The following is a 19,590-nucleotide window of genomic DNA, read 5'->3' on the forward strand; positions in this document are numbered from 1 at the left end:
AACCTTCACTTTCTCTCCCTTTCTCTCCCTTTCTCCCTCGTCGAACTCCCCCTTCATTTTTTTCTCCCTGTTTCTCTCTTCCCTTCTCTTACTCATTGGTTGTCTCTTTGGCCCGACAGTCCCCTCTCCCCTTCTCTCCATTTTTTCTATTTTTTTCCAGTTCTCTTGTTGTTTTCGTTACCCCAGGGCTATCAAAGTTGGGAATCTGGAACTAGGAGAAGGATTGCAAGAGAAAATCGATTTTAATCAACTGGTCAAGCCTCTATTAGGGTTCTATTATGCTTCACAGAAGGTAATCAACTCCCCTTCTCTTGTTTTTTTTCGATTTGTAATTTTATTATTTAGTTTTGATTTTAGCTTGATTTGGTCTGCATAATGTTTGGTTGTGATGGGGTCTTAAATAATGCTTGATATCGTCTTTTTCTAATTTTTCAAAGATGGCTTGCAACCTTTGGTTTGGTGATCAGGCGTGCAAGGAGAGTGGGATTATTGATGTCCCCATAAAGATAACCAAAATGAGTGGGATTAGAATGTATTTTTTTGGTGATAGGCATTCCATGCATGTTTCCTTTTTCTTTGCGGTGATATTTTTTTGTTGTTATTCATATATGTGTTTGAGTTTCGGATGAATGTTCCAATGAGTAGTGGATTCAAATCTGGATTCGGCCTGGCTTCAATTTTGTTTCATTATTGAAAATTTTGATTTCATCTCTATGTTCATGGTGCAGTAATCCTTTGTTTTTTTTTTTTTTGTTATAGTAAATTTTTATTTTTTTCACTTGTAGATCAAGTAACTTGCATGCTTTAAAGTGAAAATTGTTTACTTAGCTTATTCAAAAGCGAGTTTTTTAATTGGTTTGGAGAGTACTCTTGTGACCTTGAAATCGAAGTGGCTTGGTTGACGCTATAGAATATTGAGCAACTTATTTTCATTTCTCCAATTTGTTGGGCACTGGATGATCTAGAACAATCAATAGGTTTAACATTATTTTGATGTTTATTGTTGTTGCCTCTAGATTCCATTATCATCAGAATATGAGCAATTGAGAGACTACACATCTTCATCAAGGAAGATCATAGTGATGAACAAGATGGACCTTGCAAATCGGTCTCAAATTAAGGTGGATATTCTGCTTCACTTTTCTATTTTTTGCTCATGTTTTTTCTAGGAGAATAATCATCAAGCTTGAAGTAATTGCCAGTTAAATCACAAATTAAATATAGAATATATGAACTTTATCTAAAAGAATTTTTTTTGTTTTAGCTAGTATATACTATAAAGAGAGGATGAAATTTAACCATATGCGAGGGAGTTAGATGCCATCAAGACTGCTTTCATAAGCAAGGAGAAGATGGTGGAAGATATGAAGAAACAGCTTGGGTTTTTGCAGAACTCTGTAGCCGAAGCACATAAGCAGAAGAGTTTCTGGACTCTGGTTTCTTCTGTAATTACAATTTTTGCTGCAACATTTGCTGCTTATGTTGCTCGAGGACGTTGAGTGGTTAAGTTTTGATCTTTTATTATTGAGAAAAGTTGCTTTTGCTTCTAAGATCGACTAATCAAGTTCCAGTTGAAGAAAAAAACCAATGCCATTTTGGTACTTGCTTATGATTTTAGATAATACTCTCTTTTAAAGCTGCTGAAATACTATCTCAACAAATATGTTTTGACTACATTTTTAGTGATATGGGACAATCTCTTATATGTTAGCATCTGTTCTTTCTATTGTTTTTTTCTCCTTTGAGATTAGTTTGCTAATTATTCTTCACAGCTCTGGTGCTCGACTGTTAATCCATATTTCAATTTTTTAAGTGTTTAGATATCCGTCTTGATGCTTTGTCTAGATCAGTCTGTGATGTAATTTACAATTTCTCAGTATAATACTCCTACAATAGGTGGTTATTAATGGAAGTGAAGAGATTGTTGGCTAAGGCATATGTTGACATTGTCTTATTACACAATCAGCTGAGATTGATGGGAGAAAACTTTAATTTGGGAGAAAAAAAACCTTTATTTTTGTCTTGTGCTTATGTATAATATATAAATTTTTTTTTTCTAAATATTATTAAAATATATAAAGTGTATTTGTAAAATATAAAAAAAAAAATTTGTCTATTATTATTAAAATATATAATATTATATTATTATTTTAATTTTAAAATAATTAATTTAATATAGTCTCATCTAATTAAAAATTGATATTATAATAAAAAGTTGAAATTTTAATTAAATTTTAGATTTGACAAGCCATTATCAATGCTCTAAGTGGCGTGTAAAAGTTGAGAGAATGGTAGTAGGTTGTACAGCAGCAGGGTAGAGGCGCATACATAGGACCATAGGGACCAGAGCCCTACAGGCTGATGTTGTGAGGAAGAGGAGAGGGAGGTGGTGCTGACGTGTAGAGGGCCTAAAGCGTCATGTAGCACGATAAATTTCATAAGGCCAAATGATTTTTTTTTAATTTTTAATATCATTAAAAAAATATTTTATTAATCATTAAATAAAATAATAATAATAAAAAAATCATTCGATAACCAACGTCGATGGCTTTTATCGGTATCTGTAGCTTTATTCCCTAATTAATACGGAACGTGAGCAAAGAGAAGACGTGACCACCTTGGAATTGTTAAACAAACCAAGGGATCTGATTGGCCGACAGCTGTGGAAAGCCCCATAAATTTCTCCCTTACGTTCCGTCCTACGTGTGATTTTCAAGCTGGGTTGGTTTGCGGTTTGGGTCCGCTTTTCTGACACAAAATCCTCAATCGGATCCAACCATGTAATCATCATTATACTTTCGTTTAACCATCAAAATTAGGATTCAACTGGTTCAGTTCACATGTTTTTGTTTTGCCTTACGTTAAAACTTTATTATATATATTTTGTTTAAAACATAATAAATAATATTTCTTTAAGTAAAATAATAAATGAATTTTTAATTAGCTTTAATATGATATAGGTTAAAGTTAACTCCCCATTTTTTTTGGATGTTTTTATTTACTGAAAGAAAAATTATTCTTATTAATTACTATTCACAATCCCATATTCCATTTCTTATGAAAAATATCTCTACACCCTATAAAAAATACTCTTATATCTTATGAAAAAATTATAAATATAAAATATAAGAGTAAATAGTAAGTGATATATAGCATTCCTCTTACTGAAATTTCTTAACTATATTTTAAGTTTTCTTTATTATTCTTTTGTTTCAGTTCACATGTAATCCAAAACTATCTATCTATCCACAATTCTCAATCCATAAAAAGTCCACGTGTCTTCAATGTTGTTGGCATGTTGCACGTCTTTACTTGGTTTATCATATTTCCATAAAGAAAATATTATTCTTACCCTTAGTTTTTACCATTAATTTTTATCGTTGTGAGTTTTTTTATTTTATTATTATAATTATTTTTTACTTAATGATTAAGTAAATATTTTTTAATAATATTATGAATTTTTTTATTTTTTAAAATATATTTAAATATATTAAAAAAATACATATAAAAAAATATAAAAAAAAAAAATTCATCCCAAAACTACTAGCAGGATCCCCAGCAGTGGGAGTAGCAGCACTCTTTCTTCATGTTTGATAAATTTTCACGTACACTCAACTCTTATTACGCAACAAAAATTAATTGAGTCAAAATGATTCACATTTCCACCTAATTCAGCACTTACGTCGATCTTATGAAGAGCAAGTCTATTATTTTTTCTTCAATTTTTTTTAAATGTTGCACTTTTTGTAAATGATCAAGGTTTCTATAAGCATTAAAAACATAATAACGTTAGGTTCAAATTTCAAATAAACAAATTTTATGTAAATCTTTTTTATAAAAAGTGAGTTTCATTGATAAATTTTAAATTTCGTTACATTTTTTTTTTTTAATTATAGTCCACTCTTTTATAAAAAAAGTTGCATGAAACTTATCTATTTAGAACAAATCGTTTCTTACGGTTTGTTTGGTTTATTGACTGCACTTAGCTAGTTTAAATTTAGATCTCTTCTAATATCAAAACACTCAACTATCAAATCATTAAATTCATGTCAACTCAAAATCTCTTTATATGTGAGACCCATAATCTTTTTTAACTCAACAACTCATTACATATATAACCTACAATCTTTTTCAACTTTCTATAAATATATCTAAACTCATATTAACTCATTTTAAGTGAACCTCTACATAACTTACTCTATCATCTCAACTCATTACTATTTATAAAACAAATCAATTCAGCTCAACATCTAAACATATCTTTAAAAGCAAGTTATATGTAAGTTAGTAGAGTCTTCATACGCTAAAAGTATAGATTTTATGGGGAAAGAAAAATCGCATGCGGCCCATAAGCCAACCTTTCTCAGGCACCAACGCCTGCATAAACCAAACTACAATCCACCGACAATATAAAAGCTGGTTTCATATGAATTTTTATATAGATATAGTTTTGATTTGTGTAAGTTTTGTGTAATTTGTTTTTTTTTTTAAAAGTAGAATTTTACGTTAAAGAAATAATTTTTTGTGTGTAAATCATAAATTTATTATTAATTTTTTAAAAAAATGTGTGAGACTTGCAAGTTGCAGACCATATAACTGTAAATATAAATTCCCTTTAATCATTTATTTACACTTATTCAAACTAATCAATCGGGAACTGATTCCCAATGCAGTGTGTACTGTATCCGTGTGAGGATCCGTTCGATGAGTTTTGAGATGTCTGTCATTTATGACATGCGTGGGAGCGACTAGGACAGATTTGGACGGTTAGATGAGAATTTTATATTTTATTTGAGAGTTTAAAATGTTAAGTTTTAATATTATTATTGTATTAATATTTAAAAAAAGTGAATTAGAATTTGAAAAAGTTGAATTATTTATTATATTTTATATGGAGATTTGAAAAATATGTAATGATGAAATGAGATAAAATGAAAATTTTATATCTCATCCTACCTCCCAAACCTGAAGCCTCTTCTCGTGCGTCCCACGCCGGAAGCAAAGCCTCCTAGGCTTTTTGTCTTTGAGGCTTGAGCGACTGCTATTTCAAAATTTTTATATTATTTTAAAATATTTTTAAAAAATATAAAATATATATTAATATACTAATATTCATTTTTTTAAATATTAAGTAAAAAAAATTAAAATACATGAAGGATTAAATTGAGAGATAAATTAAATAGATAAAGTAATATTTTTTTTTTGTCTTTTACCTTACTCTTTGGCCGGTCTAGCTTTATGACGCGGACACAGTTTACACGTGTGTCTTTTAACCTAACCTCTCTTAGCCTGGATATAAAAATTCATTCACTCTTTTTGATTCATCTCGTCTAATCATTATAATTTTTTTAAATTTTTATATAAAATATAATAAATAATATTATAATATTCAAATTGGGTTAGTCCGATAAACGTCTGCGTAGAAATAGAAAGAAGTAATTGCATAAAAATTATATAAATTATAAGTAATTTTATGAATCGATATATTTATTTTAAAATAAAAATTTTAATTTATAATAAAAAGTTAACACGTTATAATAAACACCAGCTGCACTTTTGGTTTGGAAGTAACACATCAAACACCTTCTCCCCTAGCCACCCCAGACGCTTTTCAATTTATATGGTTTGTTATTTGTCTTTTTTTTTTCTAACTTTTTCTCTAATTTTCTCTCCTTAGCGTCGATCCTCCCTATCTACTGCCCCGACAACCTCCGACCAACACGCGATGCCAGTTCAGCCTCTCTGGTCGCCGATCTTCATACTCGTGGAAGAAAAATGCACTTCTGCTCGGTGCATTTGACGCACGCATGACCACAGTCGTGCGGGTTTTTTAGTCGCAACTGCGTACCAGAGCGGCTTTGGCGGCCACGAGCGGCCCCACCGGCTTCAAAAGCCTCAGGTCCTTCAGATCTGCTCGTCCATTCACCTCTTCAGGTGGCGCATGTCCTACACATGTCGCCACCACCTGTGTTGGTCAGTTGCCGCCAACTCGACTTGGATTTCGGCTGCTACCTTATGTTACCGCTTTTCCTAACCAGTGATCTTGTAAAAGGAATCGTGGACGTCTCCAAAAATCAACTCCAGACAGTATGTGACAATGCACCACTTTACACTATTTTTTATTACTTTGGGGAGATTGTTGGGGAACCCCTCTTCATGTATCACCTTTCCTAATGAAATTAACTTACTTAAAAATATATATATATATATATATATCAAACACCTTATGAATTTACTTTTATATAATAAACTGAATATATCTAACTCCCCCCACCCTCCCCTTTTTATTTGAGCCTGACTATACATCCGCATGCACTCTCCACACACCTTACGTGGCATCTCTTTTTTTTTTTTTTTCTTTTTTTCTTTTTATTTTTTTAATCCAAAACGTTAAGTGTGATGCGGCTGCAGCCAGCAGTAGGCTGGTGTAAAGATTTTCTCTTTATAAAATGGTGCCCATCAATGACGCCCTCGTGCACCAAGGTTCAGCCCAAGGACAGAAGTTGGAACAAGTGGAACACAGCACCCATGAGCGTCGTTTGGACGGTTGTCGGAACTAAGAACACCATTATTGTAAGAGAACAATGTACAGAGATAAAGAGATTACACAAAATAAATTCATAAATTTATATAATTTACTGGAATTCGTTAGATCTATTTTATAATAAAAATAACTTTACAATCTGACATAACACATCAATTCATATCAATTTGTGAGTTTATTTTTTATTTATTTTATAACTAAAAATATTTTCTTTATTGTAACACGTCCCGGACCGTGAGTGTGTAAAGTCTTCCAGCAAAGCTCTTTTAATTCTTCTCCCTCCGCGTAACATAATCCTCATTCTCATTTGTCCCAGATGAGTTGGAATTTGAAACAGTATTTTTGGCTCCTTGCCATGCCACAAAAGCTCCCCCATTATATCCCATATATATGATATCACGATTTTAGAAACCTATGTTTAATAATGATCGATAGATGAAGTTGAAGAACATCAGAAGTGGGTCAAAAGATCTAAGCCATTGATCGATAAGACACAAATAGATCAAATACAAGTAAATTCAGAAACTGATATAGTTTGATGTGATATGTTAGATTGTAAATTTAATTTTATTATAAAATAAATCTAACGTATCATATAAAAGTATGTCAATTTGTAAATTTATTCTTATATAATTTTTTATGCCGGTAACACATCTCAAATAAAATTTTATTTTCTTTAGATATTTAGAAGATACTCTAGTTAGTCTCTTTCACTAGGATTCTTCCACGAGAGTTATAGGACTATGTACATGCATGGAAATGAATAGTCCATGCATGAGTCTCCAATCTCCATGGCATGGCAAAGACCTACATTACTACTACATGGATATTTTCAGATTATATTAATGGAGTCACGGGCCTCCATTTTTCCATGGAGACCCATTATTTCTCTGCATAAAGACCCATTGCAGCTGAAGCCCCGACCACCTGCATTGAGTTAAAAATGCATGGACATCCTGGCATTATCACTTTTTGCACAAGAATATGATACTTCTGTTAATTACCCAATTGATTGGTTTATCCCCTAACTCTGGGGGTGGGGACAGCATGGGGGGACCAAAGGTACATGAAATTAACCATGACCATAAACAGAACAGGAGGGCCATTGCCCTTTTCTCCGGCTGAGTGCATCAAAACTACACCGATGTCGTCAGTTGTCGTTTCGAAAGGATGTTTTTGATACACACGAATAATAACAATCATCGAGTCTCGCTAGCTCTTTCGAATGCCAGTGGGGCATATATTGGCCAATAGAAAATGCTATGCATCAGTCACTATTCACTCTCGCACCTCACATCTATAATTTTTTCGTAGAGTGTGAGATGTGCACTAATAAATAGTAACTAATGAGAATAATTTTTCATATTGACCAATATAACACGCAATAGCAAATAACATTACATTCATTCAATCAAAATACTTTTATCTCTTCCGCAAAGGGAAGGAATATTGACTGTTGTATTTATTAGGTTGTAAGACCGTTGGTGCATTTTTATATATTGCTATTAACATACGATTGAAAAGTGTTAAGTTCATAAAAAGATTTTAAAATAGTCAAATTCACAAATTGATGTGGCTATATGTAATATGTCAGATCTATATATTTATAGTATAAAAAGTTTTACCATCTAAAGTGTTGCGATAAGCACAATCAATGGTGAGCTTTACTTTTAGGGTGGCTCTATAGCCTCCGCCGTGGGCTCCTGCTAGTTCATTTTGCTTCATTTTTTTTTTTTTTTTTTTTTTTTTTTTTTTTTTTTTTTTTTATCTTTTGTTTTTTTACATGTGTTTTTTTAACACTTTTAAATATTTTTTGAAAAAAATTCACAATATTATTAAAAAATACTTATTTAATCATTAATTAAAAAACACTTACTTAATCATTAAGTAAAAAACATTTACTTAATCATTAAGTTAAAAAAAAAAAATTCTAACGGGAAGAGCAGCTTTTTCCTTACTTTTAAGAGATCTATTTGTGTATTAAATATTTATCACAACATATATATTGATATTTTTTGCACTAGCTAACGATTAGGGCTATAAATTTGAACCGGGAAACCAGAAAATCGGTCCAGTTGGACCGGTTCTTGTAACCGTAAAATTGATCGGACCCTGTCCGGTCTCGATTTCATGGTTTCCGAGACAATACCAGATTGGCCTGGTTGGGAAAAAAATATAAAAATTAATATTATATATATAAGTTTTATACAAAATTAATATTATACAAAATATTTTTTATATATAAGTTTTATATATAATATATAATTATATATGAAACTTTTATATATATAAGTTTTATATATAATATATAATTGTATATGAAATAATTTCATATTATAATTTATAAATTATAATATAAAATGTTAATATTAAATATGAATATTTGTAATTTGTTGATTATATGTTATCAATATAATTATATATAAGATAATGTTATTATAATTTATAAAATAAAAGTTTAATATTCAAGATGAAAATTTAATTTATCACATGCTTTAAACATAAAATATATATTTAAATTATTAATAACATTTTATTTATAGCTATACGAATATATAACTAATATTGATATATTATATATAGCTAAATAATCATTATACTAAATAATTACATATAAAATAATGAGATAGTAATACTAATTAAATTACTAATACTAAATTACTATACTAATACTCTCACTATAATACTATCAATAATATAGTTATAATAAATTAAACTCACTATGGTCATACTTATATTATATAGCTATACTAATATATAGCTATACTAATAGTCTAATATTAATACTATTATATAGCCTAACTAATACTAATAGTCTAATATAGACTATAGTTATAGTTATACTAATATAGTTATACTAAATCATTATAACTAATGCTAATATATAGCTATACTAATAGCCTAATATTGATACTATTACATAGTCCAATATAATAACTATATAATTAATACTAATATATAACCAATACTAATAGTCTGATATAGACTATAGTTATATTTATACTAATACAGTTATATTAAATCACTATAACTAATACTAATATATAGATATACTAATAGTCTAATATTGATACTATTATATAGTCCAATATAGTATATAGCTATACTAATATAAAACTAATACTAATAATCTAATATAGACTATAGTTATAGTTGATACTAATATATAGCTATACTAATAGTTTAATATTAATACTATTATATAGTCTAATATCTTATATAGCTATAACTAATACTAATAGTTATACTAAATCACTATAACTAATACTAATATATAGCTATACCAATAGTCTAATATTGATACTATTATACAGTCCAATATATTATATAACTATACTAACATATAACTAATACTAATAGTCTAATATAGACTATAGTTATACTAAATCACTATAACTTAGTATTAGTATTAGTATTAGTATTAGTATAGTATACAGTATTATTATGATAGTATCACTATAATAGTATAATATATAGTTAGTATTATAATAGATACTATAGTATACTATATATACTATATATTAATATCACTATATATATATATATAATATATACTATACTATATATTATATATATTATGCATATAGAGTAAATTTTAGCCCAGGCCAAACGGCGTCGTTTAATAGGGCTATATATGTCACGGTTACATTTCCTCCCCTCCCCGCTCGACCATCTCTGCTCTGCCTCTCGAGTCCGAGTCCCCGCAGCCGTCTCTCACGCTCAGCCCCTCTCTCACGCCGTCAACTGCCCCTCGCCGTCGAAACTGTTGGTCCGTTCTGTTCTCCTCCACTTCTAGTTGTTCCCGAGGCTACAGAATCACATATATTGTTTTCCCCTCTCTCGGCGAGCTAATCGGTATGTGAACATATATATGCTTTTTAATTTCAAAATCTTACATTTACTTCAAGAATCATTACAATGTTTTAATTCATTGCTAATTGATTCATTTCATTTAGGGTTTTCATTTCATTGCTAATTGAACATATATATATATATATATATATATGTTTTCTTGCATTGTGTGTATTCTCTATTTGAATTTATTTATGTGTGTATTCTGAGTGTATTCTTTATGATCTTTCTTGCATTGTGTGTATTCTCTATTTGAATTTTCTGTTATTGCATTGGTTATTTTTCTTTCTCTATTAATCTTTATTTTGTGTGTATTGATATAAGGAACCCATAAGCTTTTTCTCTTGTGCTATGTAACGAGAGGCAGGGTACTTTGCCCTTTTGGCTTGTCGTTGCAATTCATGTACTTGAGATTCCTATATATCAATTTATTTGGTGTCCATTGAGCACTTATAAAAAAAGTCAGTTTTGCTTGATCCTTTTTTTTTTTGTGTGTATTTTTTGTGAACTGGTATCAATATGTGCATAACTGCATATTGTAAAAACTTTAATGAGCTTCTGATATAAGGTTTATTTTGTTGTTACAGTTTTTTTTTTTTTTTAATATATCAGATTTTATATTTTTATAGCAGATTTTTCTATAGCAGTTTTTTTGTTATAGCAGATTTTTTTATAGCACATTTTTTATGGCAGCAGATTTTTTACATGGGAGCAGTTTTTTTATGGTAAAATCGGAAGTACCGGTTTAGGGGGGTAATCGGTACATACCGGTTCGGTCCTAAATTATCTAAAACTGGACCGGACCGGTTACACCCCTACTATCAATACAAATGAGAAATATGCATGTTATAACTTATAGGTGATGATTGCAGCTAACATATTATGGTCATGGAATATGCCGAGAGTTTTTTGCAAGAACGAAGGGTTTCTAAGGGGTGTAATTTTAAATTTACCCAAAAAATTATAAACCAAAGAGAACAGTAAAAGCCCGAATAAAATAGCCTGATCCTCTGGCCCAGATCTTGACAGCCCAATCGTGCCCTAAACCCCTAGTTCTGAATCCCTGAATCCTGAAAACCCCACGTACTTGTACGTAGTGACGTTGAAAAAGAAGCAGGTTTTCGCATTCTGTCTCCACCAAACAAAGAGGGATGGGAAAGAGGAAGAAAACGGAAGAGGGAGGCGAAACCAGAGCCGAAAGTGAACACTGCCCTTCCACCCTGTTCGTCTCCAACCTGCCCTACTCTTTCACGAATTCTCAGGTATTCGCTCATATCTCACACTTTATTTGTTCACAACAAAACTAGGATACGCCGTTCTAAATGGGTTCCCCTTTATCTTCTACGCTACTATTTGAAATCTATAGTTTTTCTGAGAGCCATTGTCAGAACTCAAACTAGACCAATCGCCTATGGCGCTCTTAATCTCGAACTCCTTGGTTGTATTATTACTTTCTGACCGGGTTTGTTGAGTGATTTTGGCATATAAAAAGGGGACAACTCGAAGAAGCTAAATAGGAATTGTTATGTTTTTCTAACTACCATCGTTTATTCAATTCTGTGCTGCGTAATTGAGTAAAACGTGTCTGTTTCTGCTACTTCTTTAATTTCAGCTTGAAGAAACATTCAGTGATGTTGGACCGATCAGACGGTGCTTCATGGTTATGAGGAAGGGTAAGAAAGAGATTTCCCTCCGAGCAGTAGTGGGCATTATCATATTGGGAGTGTAAATCAGACTGTTGGAAATAAAATTTTTCTTATTTAAAAAAAAAACTGCAATACACGTTGGCATCTGATTAATTGGTTATTTATCATTTAAATAGATATATCAGAATGTTGATATTTTAACTAGAATAATAACTTTGGTACCACCTATTGTGAGAATGCTGTTAGCTTGTAGTCTAAGTAGGTTGGTGATTTATTGTTGAAGTTATTTTTGTCAGGTGACTAAGGAATTTGAATTGAATTTTAGAGGTCATTTGTGCTATATTTTCAAATGAGATTGATGTGCCAGTCCTTTTATTCTTCCATCTTGTGGTTTATTTGCTTATGGGTATTATGTTGGTCATTTGGTTGGATTTAGTAATAATTTTAACCAAACATTGGTAAATATGCTAATCGTTTTCCCCCAATTTTTGCAGGGTCAACTGAGCACCGTGGTTTTGGTTTCATTCAATTGTAAGTTAAACTGCGTGGTTCATCCCCATTAAGTTTCAATTTACCACTTTCTTTTTGAATTAAAAATATTTTGAATTGCTAGATATGTTTTGAATTAAAAATAAGAAGGGATTAATAAGTTTTATGACATTCCCTTATTGTTTTTTTCTACATTGAGAAGTTAGTTGTGGCAAGCTTATATGCGGGCTCGATGTCTTTTTATGCAAGAACTTGATGTGCTGTCATGCAGAAATTTTAATATTATGTTTGCCTGCATTTTTTCATTTATTTGAAGCATTTTTTAATTATTTACATTTTACTTAAGCCTTGAAACTTTTACCTTTAGCATGTATTATACATTTATTTGCAGTGCTGTTGCAGAAGATGCGAACCGTGCTATTGAGCTGAAGAATGGTTCATCAGTTGGAGGTCGGAAAATTGCAGTCAAGCCTGCTAAGCGTCGTGCTTCCCTTGAACAAAGAAGATCAAAGTCAGATCAAGGTTGATGTGACCCGCTTTAGATTCGGATTTTAAACATATCATGCTCTTGTTCCTTAATCTGCCTAACTCAAATGAATGCAAAACGTACACATTATTGCTAACAATTTTCTTCTATATTTTTTATTCTTAAATCAGTGGTTCAATCAGATGAAATTGCCAAGTTGAAGAATGACGAGGATGGTAGTGCTGCTGTGGTGGAAAAGCCTGCTTCATTTACCAAAGGTTATGTCCTTGTTTTCATTTATCTAATTTTTTGGTTAACATTTTAGGCATATAATTTCGGTGTTATAATTAATAATCATTTAATTCTTTTACTATCATTTAATCTGATATCTATAATTGATGCTTTTGAACAAAAATGCAGAGAAACCTGTGGAAGCTAGAACAAAAACTACAATTTCTAGTGCTCCTGCAGATAAAGGGGCTAGTTCAGAAAAGCAAAGGTACTCGATCTTGTTCCCTATCTTGGCTAATTTTTCCCCTTACCTTGTTCAAAAACCTTTTCCATGATATACTATATTTTTTGTGTCATGAAGGGTTGCTAGGACTGTCATATTTGGGGGTCTTCTTGAGGCTGATATGGCAGAAGCGGTTCATAAACAAGCCAAGGAGATTGGCTCTGTTTGTTCTGTAACGTATCCTCTTCCTAAAGAAGATCTTGACCAGCATGGTATGGGTAATTTTTTTCCCTATCTAGCATAGGGAAGGGAGGGTCAGGATATATATTTTTTATAAGTGGGAGGGTCAGGATATATATTTTTTTAATAAGTGGGAGAGTCGGGATATATTAATTGAGTATTGAATGCGTTCTGTTTCGGATGTAGAATTGACCAAAACACGTGGCATTTCTCCAGGTCTCGTTCAAGATGGATGCAAAATGGATGCTTCGGCTGTACTTTATACTAGTGTTAAGTCAGCACATGCTTCAGTTGCAATGATGCACCAAAAACAGATAAAAGGGGGAATTGTCTGGGCACGTCAACTGGGTGGGGAGGTAAAACATACGCAAGATGGGTGATTACAGTTTTGATATTGCTTAGATTATCCAAATGAAACTTTTGGCATTCTGCTAACCGATTAAAGTAATTCAATTCATTTATATTTTAGGCTTTGATGTATCTATTTCTTCTTCCTAACTAGATATTCCCTCTTGTGTACGTTCTGTGTAATTGGGCTTTGCCTATTTTTCTATTAGTACAAATAAAGTTTTTGACTTTAAAATAAGAAATTTCTGTTCTAGTTGATGTCATTTATCATCATTAGTTATCTCTTTTCAGCCATGGTTCATATAGATGTTAATAGGATGAGTCCAGCATGTCTTGATGGCATTGTTCTCATTGATACCATTATTGTCAGTTTACTTTTATTCTTTGTATCTAACTGTCTATTGCAGGGGAATTCTAATATCCTGTTGGTTTATTGCTAGGGTTCCAAGACTCGGAAATGGAAACTTATCGTTAGAAATCTTCCTTTTAAGGTTTGATCTAATTAAATTTTCATCTTTTCTTCCCCTGTTATGAGGATCTTGACAACCAAGTCTCTAAACCTCAATGTAGGCCAAAGTGGATGAGATAAAAGATATGCTTTCGCCGGTGGGGTTTGTTTGGGATGTATTTATCCCACATAATCCTGATACAGGGTATACACCTCAATATCATCCAAAGTTAGTTCATCTATTGATGAAAAATCATTCTTTTCTCTTAATACCATTTTTTCCCTGTGCAGATTGTCCAAAGGATTTGCGTTTGTCAAATTCACATGCAAACAGGATGCAGAAAAGGTGTGGGGTTATATATATATATATATATATATATATATAATGAGTAGTGAACCCTTGGGAATCTTTATATATATATATATATATAATGAGTAGTGAACCCTTGGGAATCTTTGATTTGTATATTTTACCATTTTTTCTTTCTTTTTTTAGGCTATTCAAAACTTCAATGGGCAAAAGTTTATGAAAAGACCTATAGCTGTTGATTGGGCCATTCCGAAGAAAGTATATAACAGTGGTGCTGATGCTGTTCTTGCTTCAGAAGATGGTAATTAAAATTCTGCTCTCTTTACGGTTGATAGCTTTGTGTTACTTTCAATTCTTGGTCTGTATTAAGGAGAGTTAAATCCTTCTCCTTTTATGCATAATTATAAGAATATTACTCATGTACTTATAAAAAAAAAAAGAATATTACTCATCAAAATATATATATAAGAATATATATTTTTGTTAGTATTAGTCAAACATATGGAATAGTAATAAGAATATTAAAAGATAGTTAATATTTTTTTCCTTGATTGGAGAATTTCATTGTAATGTTGGGTGGGCCAATGTGCTGTAGCTAGGCATTTGGTGGGATTCCAATGTGAGATACACACGCAGACACATGCACTAGCTTATTTTCTGGGCTATTTAAATTTGATATTAATAGGAGGTTGGTAATCCTAGCCAGATACGGTTTGAAGCAATTATTTAGGCATGTTTTAAAGTTTTAATTTGATGATGTTTCTGTGTACGGGCAATGACTTTTTTTTTTTTTTTTGGGGGGGGGGGGGTTTCACTTTTGTACAAAATGGAAACTTTTTGGATTCATATTTTAGACACTTTGATAAGCTTTGTAATGTAGATATATAGTATGTGAAATAAGCTACATTCTATATACTTTTAGAAAACCATATATTCCGTCTACATCCTTTTTGGGGTGAATCATTTTTCTTTAATTTCTTAAGTAATTGAATTAGAAGATCATAACTCTACATCTTAATGAAGCATAGCCATAGATTTCACAGGAAAACAAGATGGAACAGACAATGAAGGTGACAATAGCAGTGTGGATTTGGAGTGCGATGTCGAGGATATTGACCAAAAATCCAAGCCCCCTCATAGCAATGATAGTGCGTCAGATGACTTCAATACAACAGAGAAAGGAAACATTCCTCCTGAAGTTGATTTTAATGAGGAAACAAACATTGCAAGAAAGGTTCTGAAAATTTTGATTACATCCTCTACCAAAGTAACTCTTCCCTCTCAGGTTGATGTTTCGATGCTGCCCAAGAGAAATGAGGAGCTGTATTTTGTTGACACCATTGGTGCACCAAATAATTTATCTGCCATTGGTGCACCAAATAATTTATCTGCTGAGTCTGCAAAAGTGTCAGGTGTTACTAAGCTAGAAAGCTCCAGCAAAGTCGAGCCATCAAGACTGAAACAGACAGAAGGAGAAGATGATTTACAGAGAACAATATTTATCAATAACCTTCCTTTTGATCTCAATAATGAAGAGGTTAAACAGCGGTTTTCTGGATTTGGGGAAGTGCAATCTTTTGTACCAGTGCTCCATCAAGTAACCAAGTATGTATTTTTTTAAAACTCAGCATGCTTATGTACTTCATTTGCTACTGGAGTCTGTTTTGATCTCCATGTGCTTGTGGTAGGCGTCCAAGAGGAACAGGTTTTCTCAAGTTTAAAATGACAGAAGCAGCTAGTGCTGCAGTTACTGCTGCAAATGTTGGATCTGGTCTGGGGATTTGTATAAAGGGTAGGCAATTGACTGTTTTGAAGGCATTGGATAAAAAATCAGCTCATGATAAGGAATTGGAGAAGGCCAAAAATGAGGTTCATGACCCACGCAATCTTTACCTGGCAAAGGTTGGTTTAGCTAATTCCGTCTTCCCCGGTTCATTGTAATTCTTAGTTTATTTTGTGTTTGCACATCTGCAGTGTTATTTTTTTAGGATTTGTCTCAAATTTGATTGACTTTCTTCTTTTTTTTTTTGTTTAATATTTTAACAGGAAGGCCTTATTCTTGAAGGAACTCCAGCTGCGGAAGGGGTTTCAGCTAGTGATATGTCTAAACGCCAAATGTAAGTATTTCATAAATGATGCAGCTTATTCTTCTCAATGATGAACTGGATCTTTAATGTGGTGAATGCAAGATGAGAAGCAGTTCTTACCTGTGGCTGTGCATGGTGCACAAATATTTTCCAATTATATATGAAGTTTGGATGATGCTCTTGTTCGTGATTGTGGCATACATGTGCGTTCTAGAACATCGAATAAAAAAGAAATTATTTGAGTTTTGCATTTTGCACTTTCTCTAATTTTTATGCTTATTTATTCAATTTTAAGTAAAAAAGAAATAAGTGACTCTCTGGAGAAGACCCTTGAGAATTCTTCAGAAAGTGACATTAGTGGTCTTGTAATTTTTATGGCTGGCAACAAGATGTTGATAAAGCTTTTGAAAAATCAAATGCTGAGATATGTGTAGCATTTGTAAAATTCTGCATTCCTTCTCAACAGGTTTTTTTAATCTTTTCTTTTGGGTCTACTGCAGGTTGGAAAGCAAAAAGATGACTAAGCTTGAATCCCCAAATTTTCATGTTTCAAGGACTAGACTTGTTATATACAATTTACCAAAGTCAATGACTGAAAAAGGACTTAAGAAGCTTTGCATTGATGCAGTTACCTCAAGAGCTACGAAGCAAAAACCAGCGATTAAACAGGTTAGCTACACCCGTAACAACTTTGGGGTTTTTAGCGTATATATATAACTTTGTACATATATGTTCATGAAAATTTTCTTGTCTTTGATATTGCACATGCAGATAAAGTTCTTGGAGGACATAAAGAAAGGAAAGGTCGATACCAAACATCACTCACGTGGAGTTGCTTTTGTTGAGTTTGCCGAGCATCAACATGCCCTTGTGGCCCTGAGGGTTCTTAACAACCACCCTGGTAACATATTTTGTTATAAGTTACTACCTCTTGTTCTCTCCTATGATATTATCATTATTATGATCAGTGGCAAGCCCATTACATTAGAAATATTTATTCTTTTTATATTATGACTGACTGTCATTTTGTGGGTGGTGTACCTCTGTAAAATTGAACTAACGTTGTATGCTTTTGAGGTTGTTTACTAGAATGAGTTGATCCCATTATATTCTAATTTGATACAATTTTTTGGTTACTCATAGATACTTTTGGTCCTGAACATCGCCCAATTGTACAGTTTTCTCTTGATAATGTTCGAACGTTGAATCAATGGAAAGCTAAGCTACAGGCTAATCAGCACGGTGCCCACAATGACCGGAAAGATGTGCAGAAGAGTCGTGAGACTCGCACGCCAGTTGCACAGCCAGACATAAAGAAGTCCAAAAAAAGGAAGTCCATAGGTGACGATGGATTGGTGAAGGATTCTTTATCCGAGATAGTTCAGAATAGCACACTTGACCAAGCAGCGGCTGAAGGGCACAGAGCTAGTAAGAAGCAAGAAAGCAATCTGGCTGGTGCTAAGGGGAAAGATGTTTATCCTAAAGGAAAACCAGAAGGCTCCAAATGGAAGTCAAAGAATCACCCAGATGGCTGGAATCTTGATAATGGAAGATCACTCGGGGGCAAAATGATAGCCAGTGATGCCAGCAAATTAAAAACTTCCATGGATGCTGATGTACAACAAAAAATGAGGAAGCTGCGAGACCAAAGAGAACACCCGAAGGAAGAGAGAGATTTGAAAGGAGGAAAAAGGCCGAAAAAGAGAAAAGACCCCGTGGGGCAAGACGTTGCAGATAAGCTTGACATGCTGATTGAGCAATACAGATCCAAGTTCACACGGCAGAGTGATGAGAAAACTGATGGTGAAAAGCAAGGTTCCAGACAGCTTAGAAAATGGTTCCAATCATGACTGTCCACCAGCAGGTTTTGCAGAAGTCTGTGATGTGGAGGTATTTCCATATACAAATTTTGATGCAATTGCACAATTGCACTGAATTTTGTCTTCTGTTGAAATCTTGACAAACTAGGCGAACTTTGAGTTGTGGGATCTTGCGATCTGTTGTATTGACGGTGAATGACATATAAACATATTTAAGCACTAGCAGTTAGGGATGCTACCCGCCCCCTTTGGGACGGGGTAGCCCCCACCCCGCCCCCCGCCCCCGCATGGGTGGGGGGTCAATTTGGTAATCCGCCCCCCGCCCCTAGAGTGCGGGTGGAGGGAGTCCTCTGTCCGCGCCCCCCCCCCTCGTGCCGCACCCTACTGGGCCAAAGGCCCAGAAGTGGATTCTGGGCCGCCCAGAAACCGTTGAAATGGGCCCAAAATGGCCCAGAAATTTTGGGCCCATAAAAATAGAAATTTTTCTTGAGTTTTTAAAAAAAAAAGTTACATGAATCATGAATGAAAATAATATATACATACACAATTTTATATAATTAAAATTAATGAAGTACTACTATAGACTACAAGTCTACTATCTAATAAACTAATAAATAATAATAATAACTAAGCTATTACAAAAATAAAATGGAAAGTCTAAACAATTACAAAATTACAAAGAAAAAAGTGTCCAAGGGACATTGTATCAATATTACAAAATTACAAATCAAATACATAATACATACATTTGATTCAAAATTCAATATTCTAAGAAATTAATAATCTAAAAAAAAAAGGCGAGTTGTTTGGGTCTTTGACTGTGACATTTGGGGCGGCTGGATGGGTAGTCTTTTAACTCTTTTGAGGCTTGAGCACATATTCACAT

At 32.7% G+C, this 19,590-nt stretch overlaps 1 protein-coding gene and 1 long non-coding RNA gene across 2 annotated transcripts; one reads left to right on the plus strand and one right to left on the minus strand.

Moving 5' to 3' along the window:
• The first annotated feature begins 10,160 nt into the window (after positions 1-10,160).
• Positions 10,161-18,759, plus strand: LOC121258615 (RNA-binding protein 28-like). The gene is made up of 19 exons (XM_041160168.1): positions 10,161-10,399; positions 11,494-11,658; positions 12,009-12,069; positions 12,537-12,573; positions 12,923-13,053; positions 13,189-13,275; positions 13,418-13,496; positions 13,590-13,723; positions 13,908-14,047; positions 14,480-14,530; positions 14,610-14,692; positions 14,779-14,833; positions 14,984-15,098; positions 15,841-16,402; positions 16,486-16,699; positions 16,844-16,914; positions 17,385-17,553; positions 17,656-17,785; positions 18,028-18,759. Exons 2-19 carry the CDS (start codon positions 11,548-11,550, stop codon positions 18,732-18,734), a joined length of 2,937 nt encoding a protein of 978 aa, XP_041016102.1. The 5' UTR covers positions 10,161-10,399; positions 11,494-11,547; the 3' UTR covers positions 18,735-18,759.
• On the minus strand, positions 10,888-11,122 carry LOC121258628. Its single transcript, XR_005939443.1, has 2 exons — positions 11,076-11,122; positions 10,888-11,034 (listed from the first exon to the last, which is right to left on the minus strand). It is a non-coding gene; the product is annotated as an uncharacterized LOC121258628 (long non-coding RNA).
• Positions 18,760-19,590: the final 831 nt, after the last annotated feature.

This window comes from Juglans microcarpa x Juglans regia, chromosome 3S, assembly GCF_004785595.1.
Source record: "Juglans microcarpa x Juglans regia isolate MS1-56 chromosome 3S, Jm3101_v1.0, whole genome shotgun sequence".
Classification (NCBI taxonomy): domain Eukaryota; kingdom Viridiplantae; phylum Streptophyta; class Magnoliopsida; order Fagales; family Juglandaceae; genus Juglans; species Juglans microcarpa x Juglans regia.

Excerpts from the sequence above, each read along its gene's own strand:
- LOC121258615 (XM_041160168.1), top strand. The coding sequence starts at position 11,548 with ATGGGAAAGAGGAAGAAAACGGAAGAGGGAGGCGAAACCAGAGCCGAA. Across the intron at positions 12,574-12,922 it reads GGTTTTGGTTTCATTCAATT|TGCTGTTGCAGAAGATGCGA; the intron begins GTAAGTTAAACT and ends ATTTATTTGCAG. Across the intron at positions 15,099-15,840 it reads TGTTCTTGCTTCAGAAGATG|GAAAACAAGATGGAACAGAC; the intron begins GTAATTAAAATT and ends TAGATTTCACAG.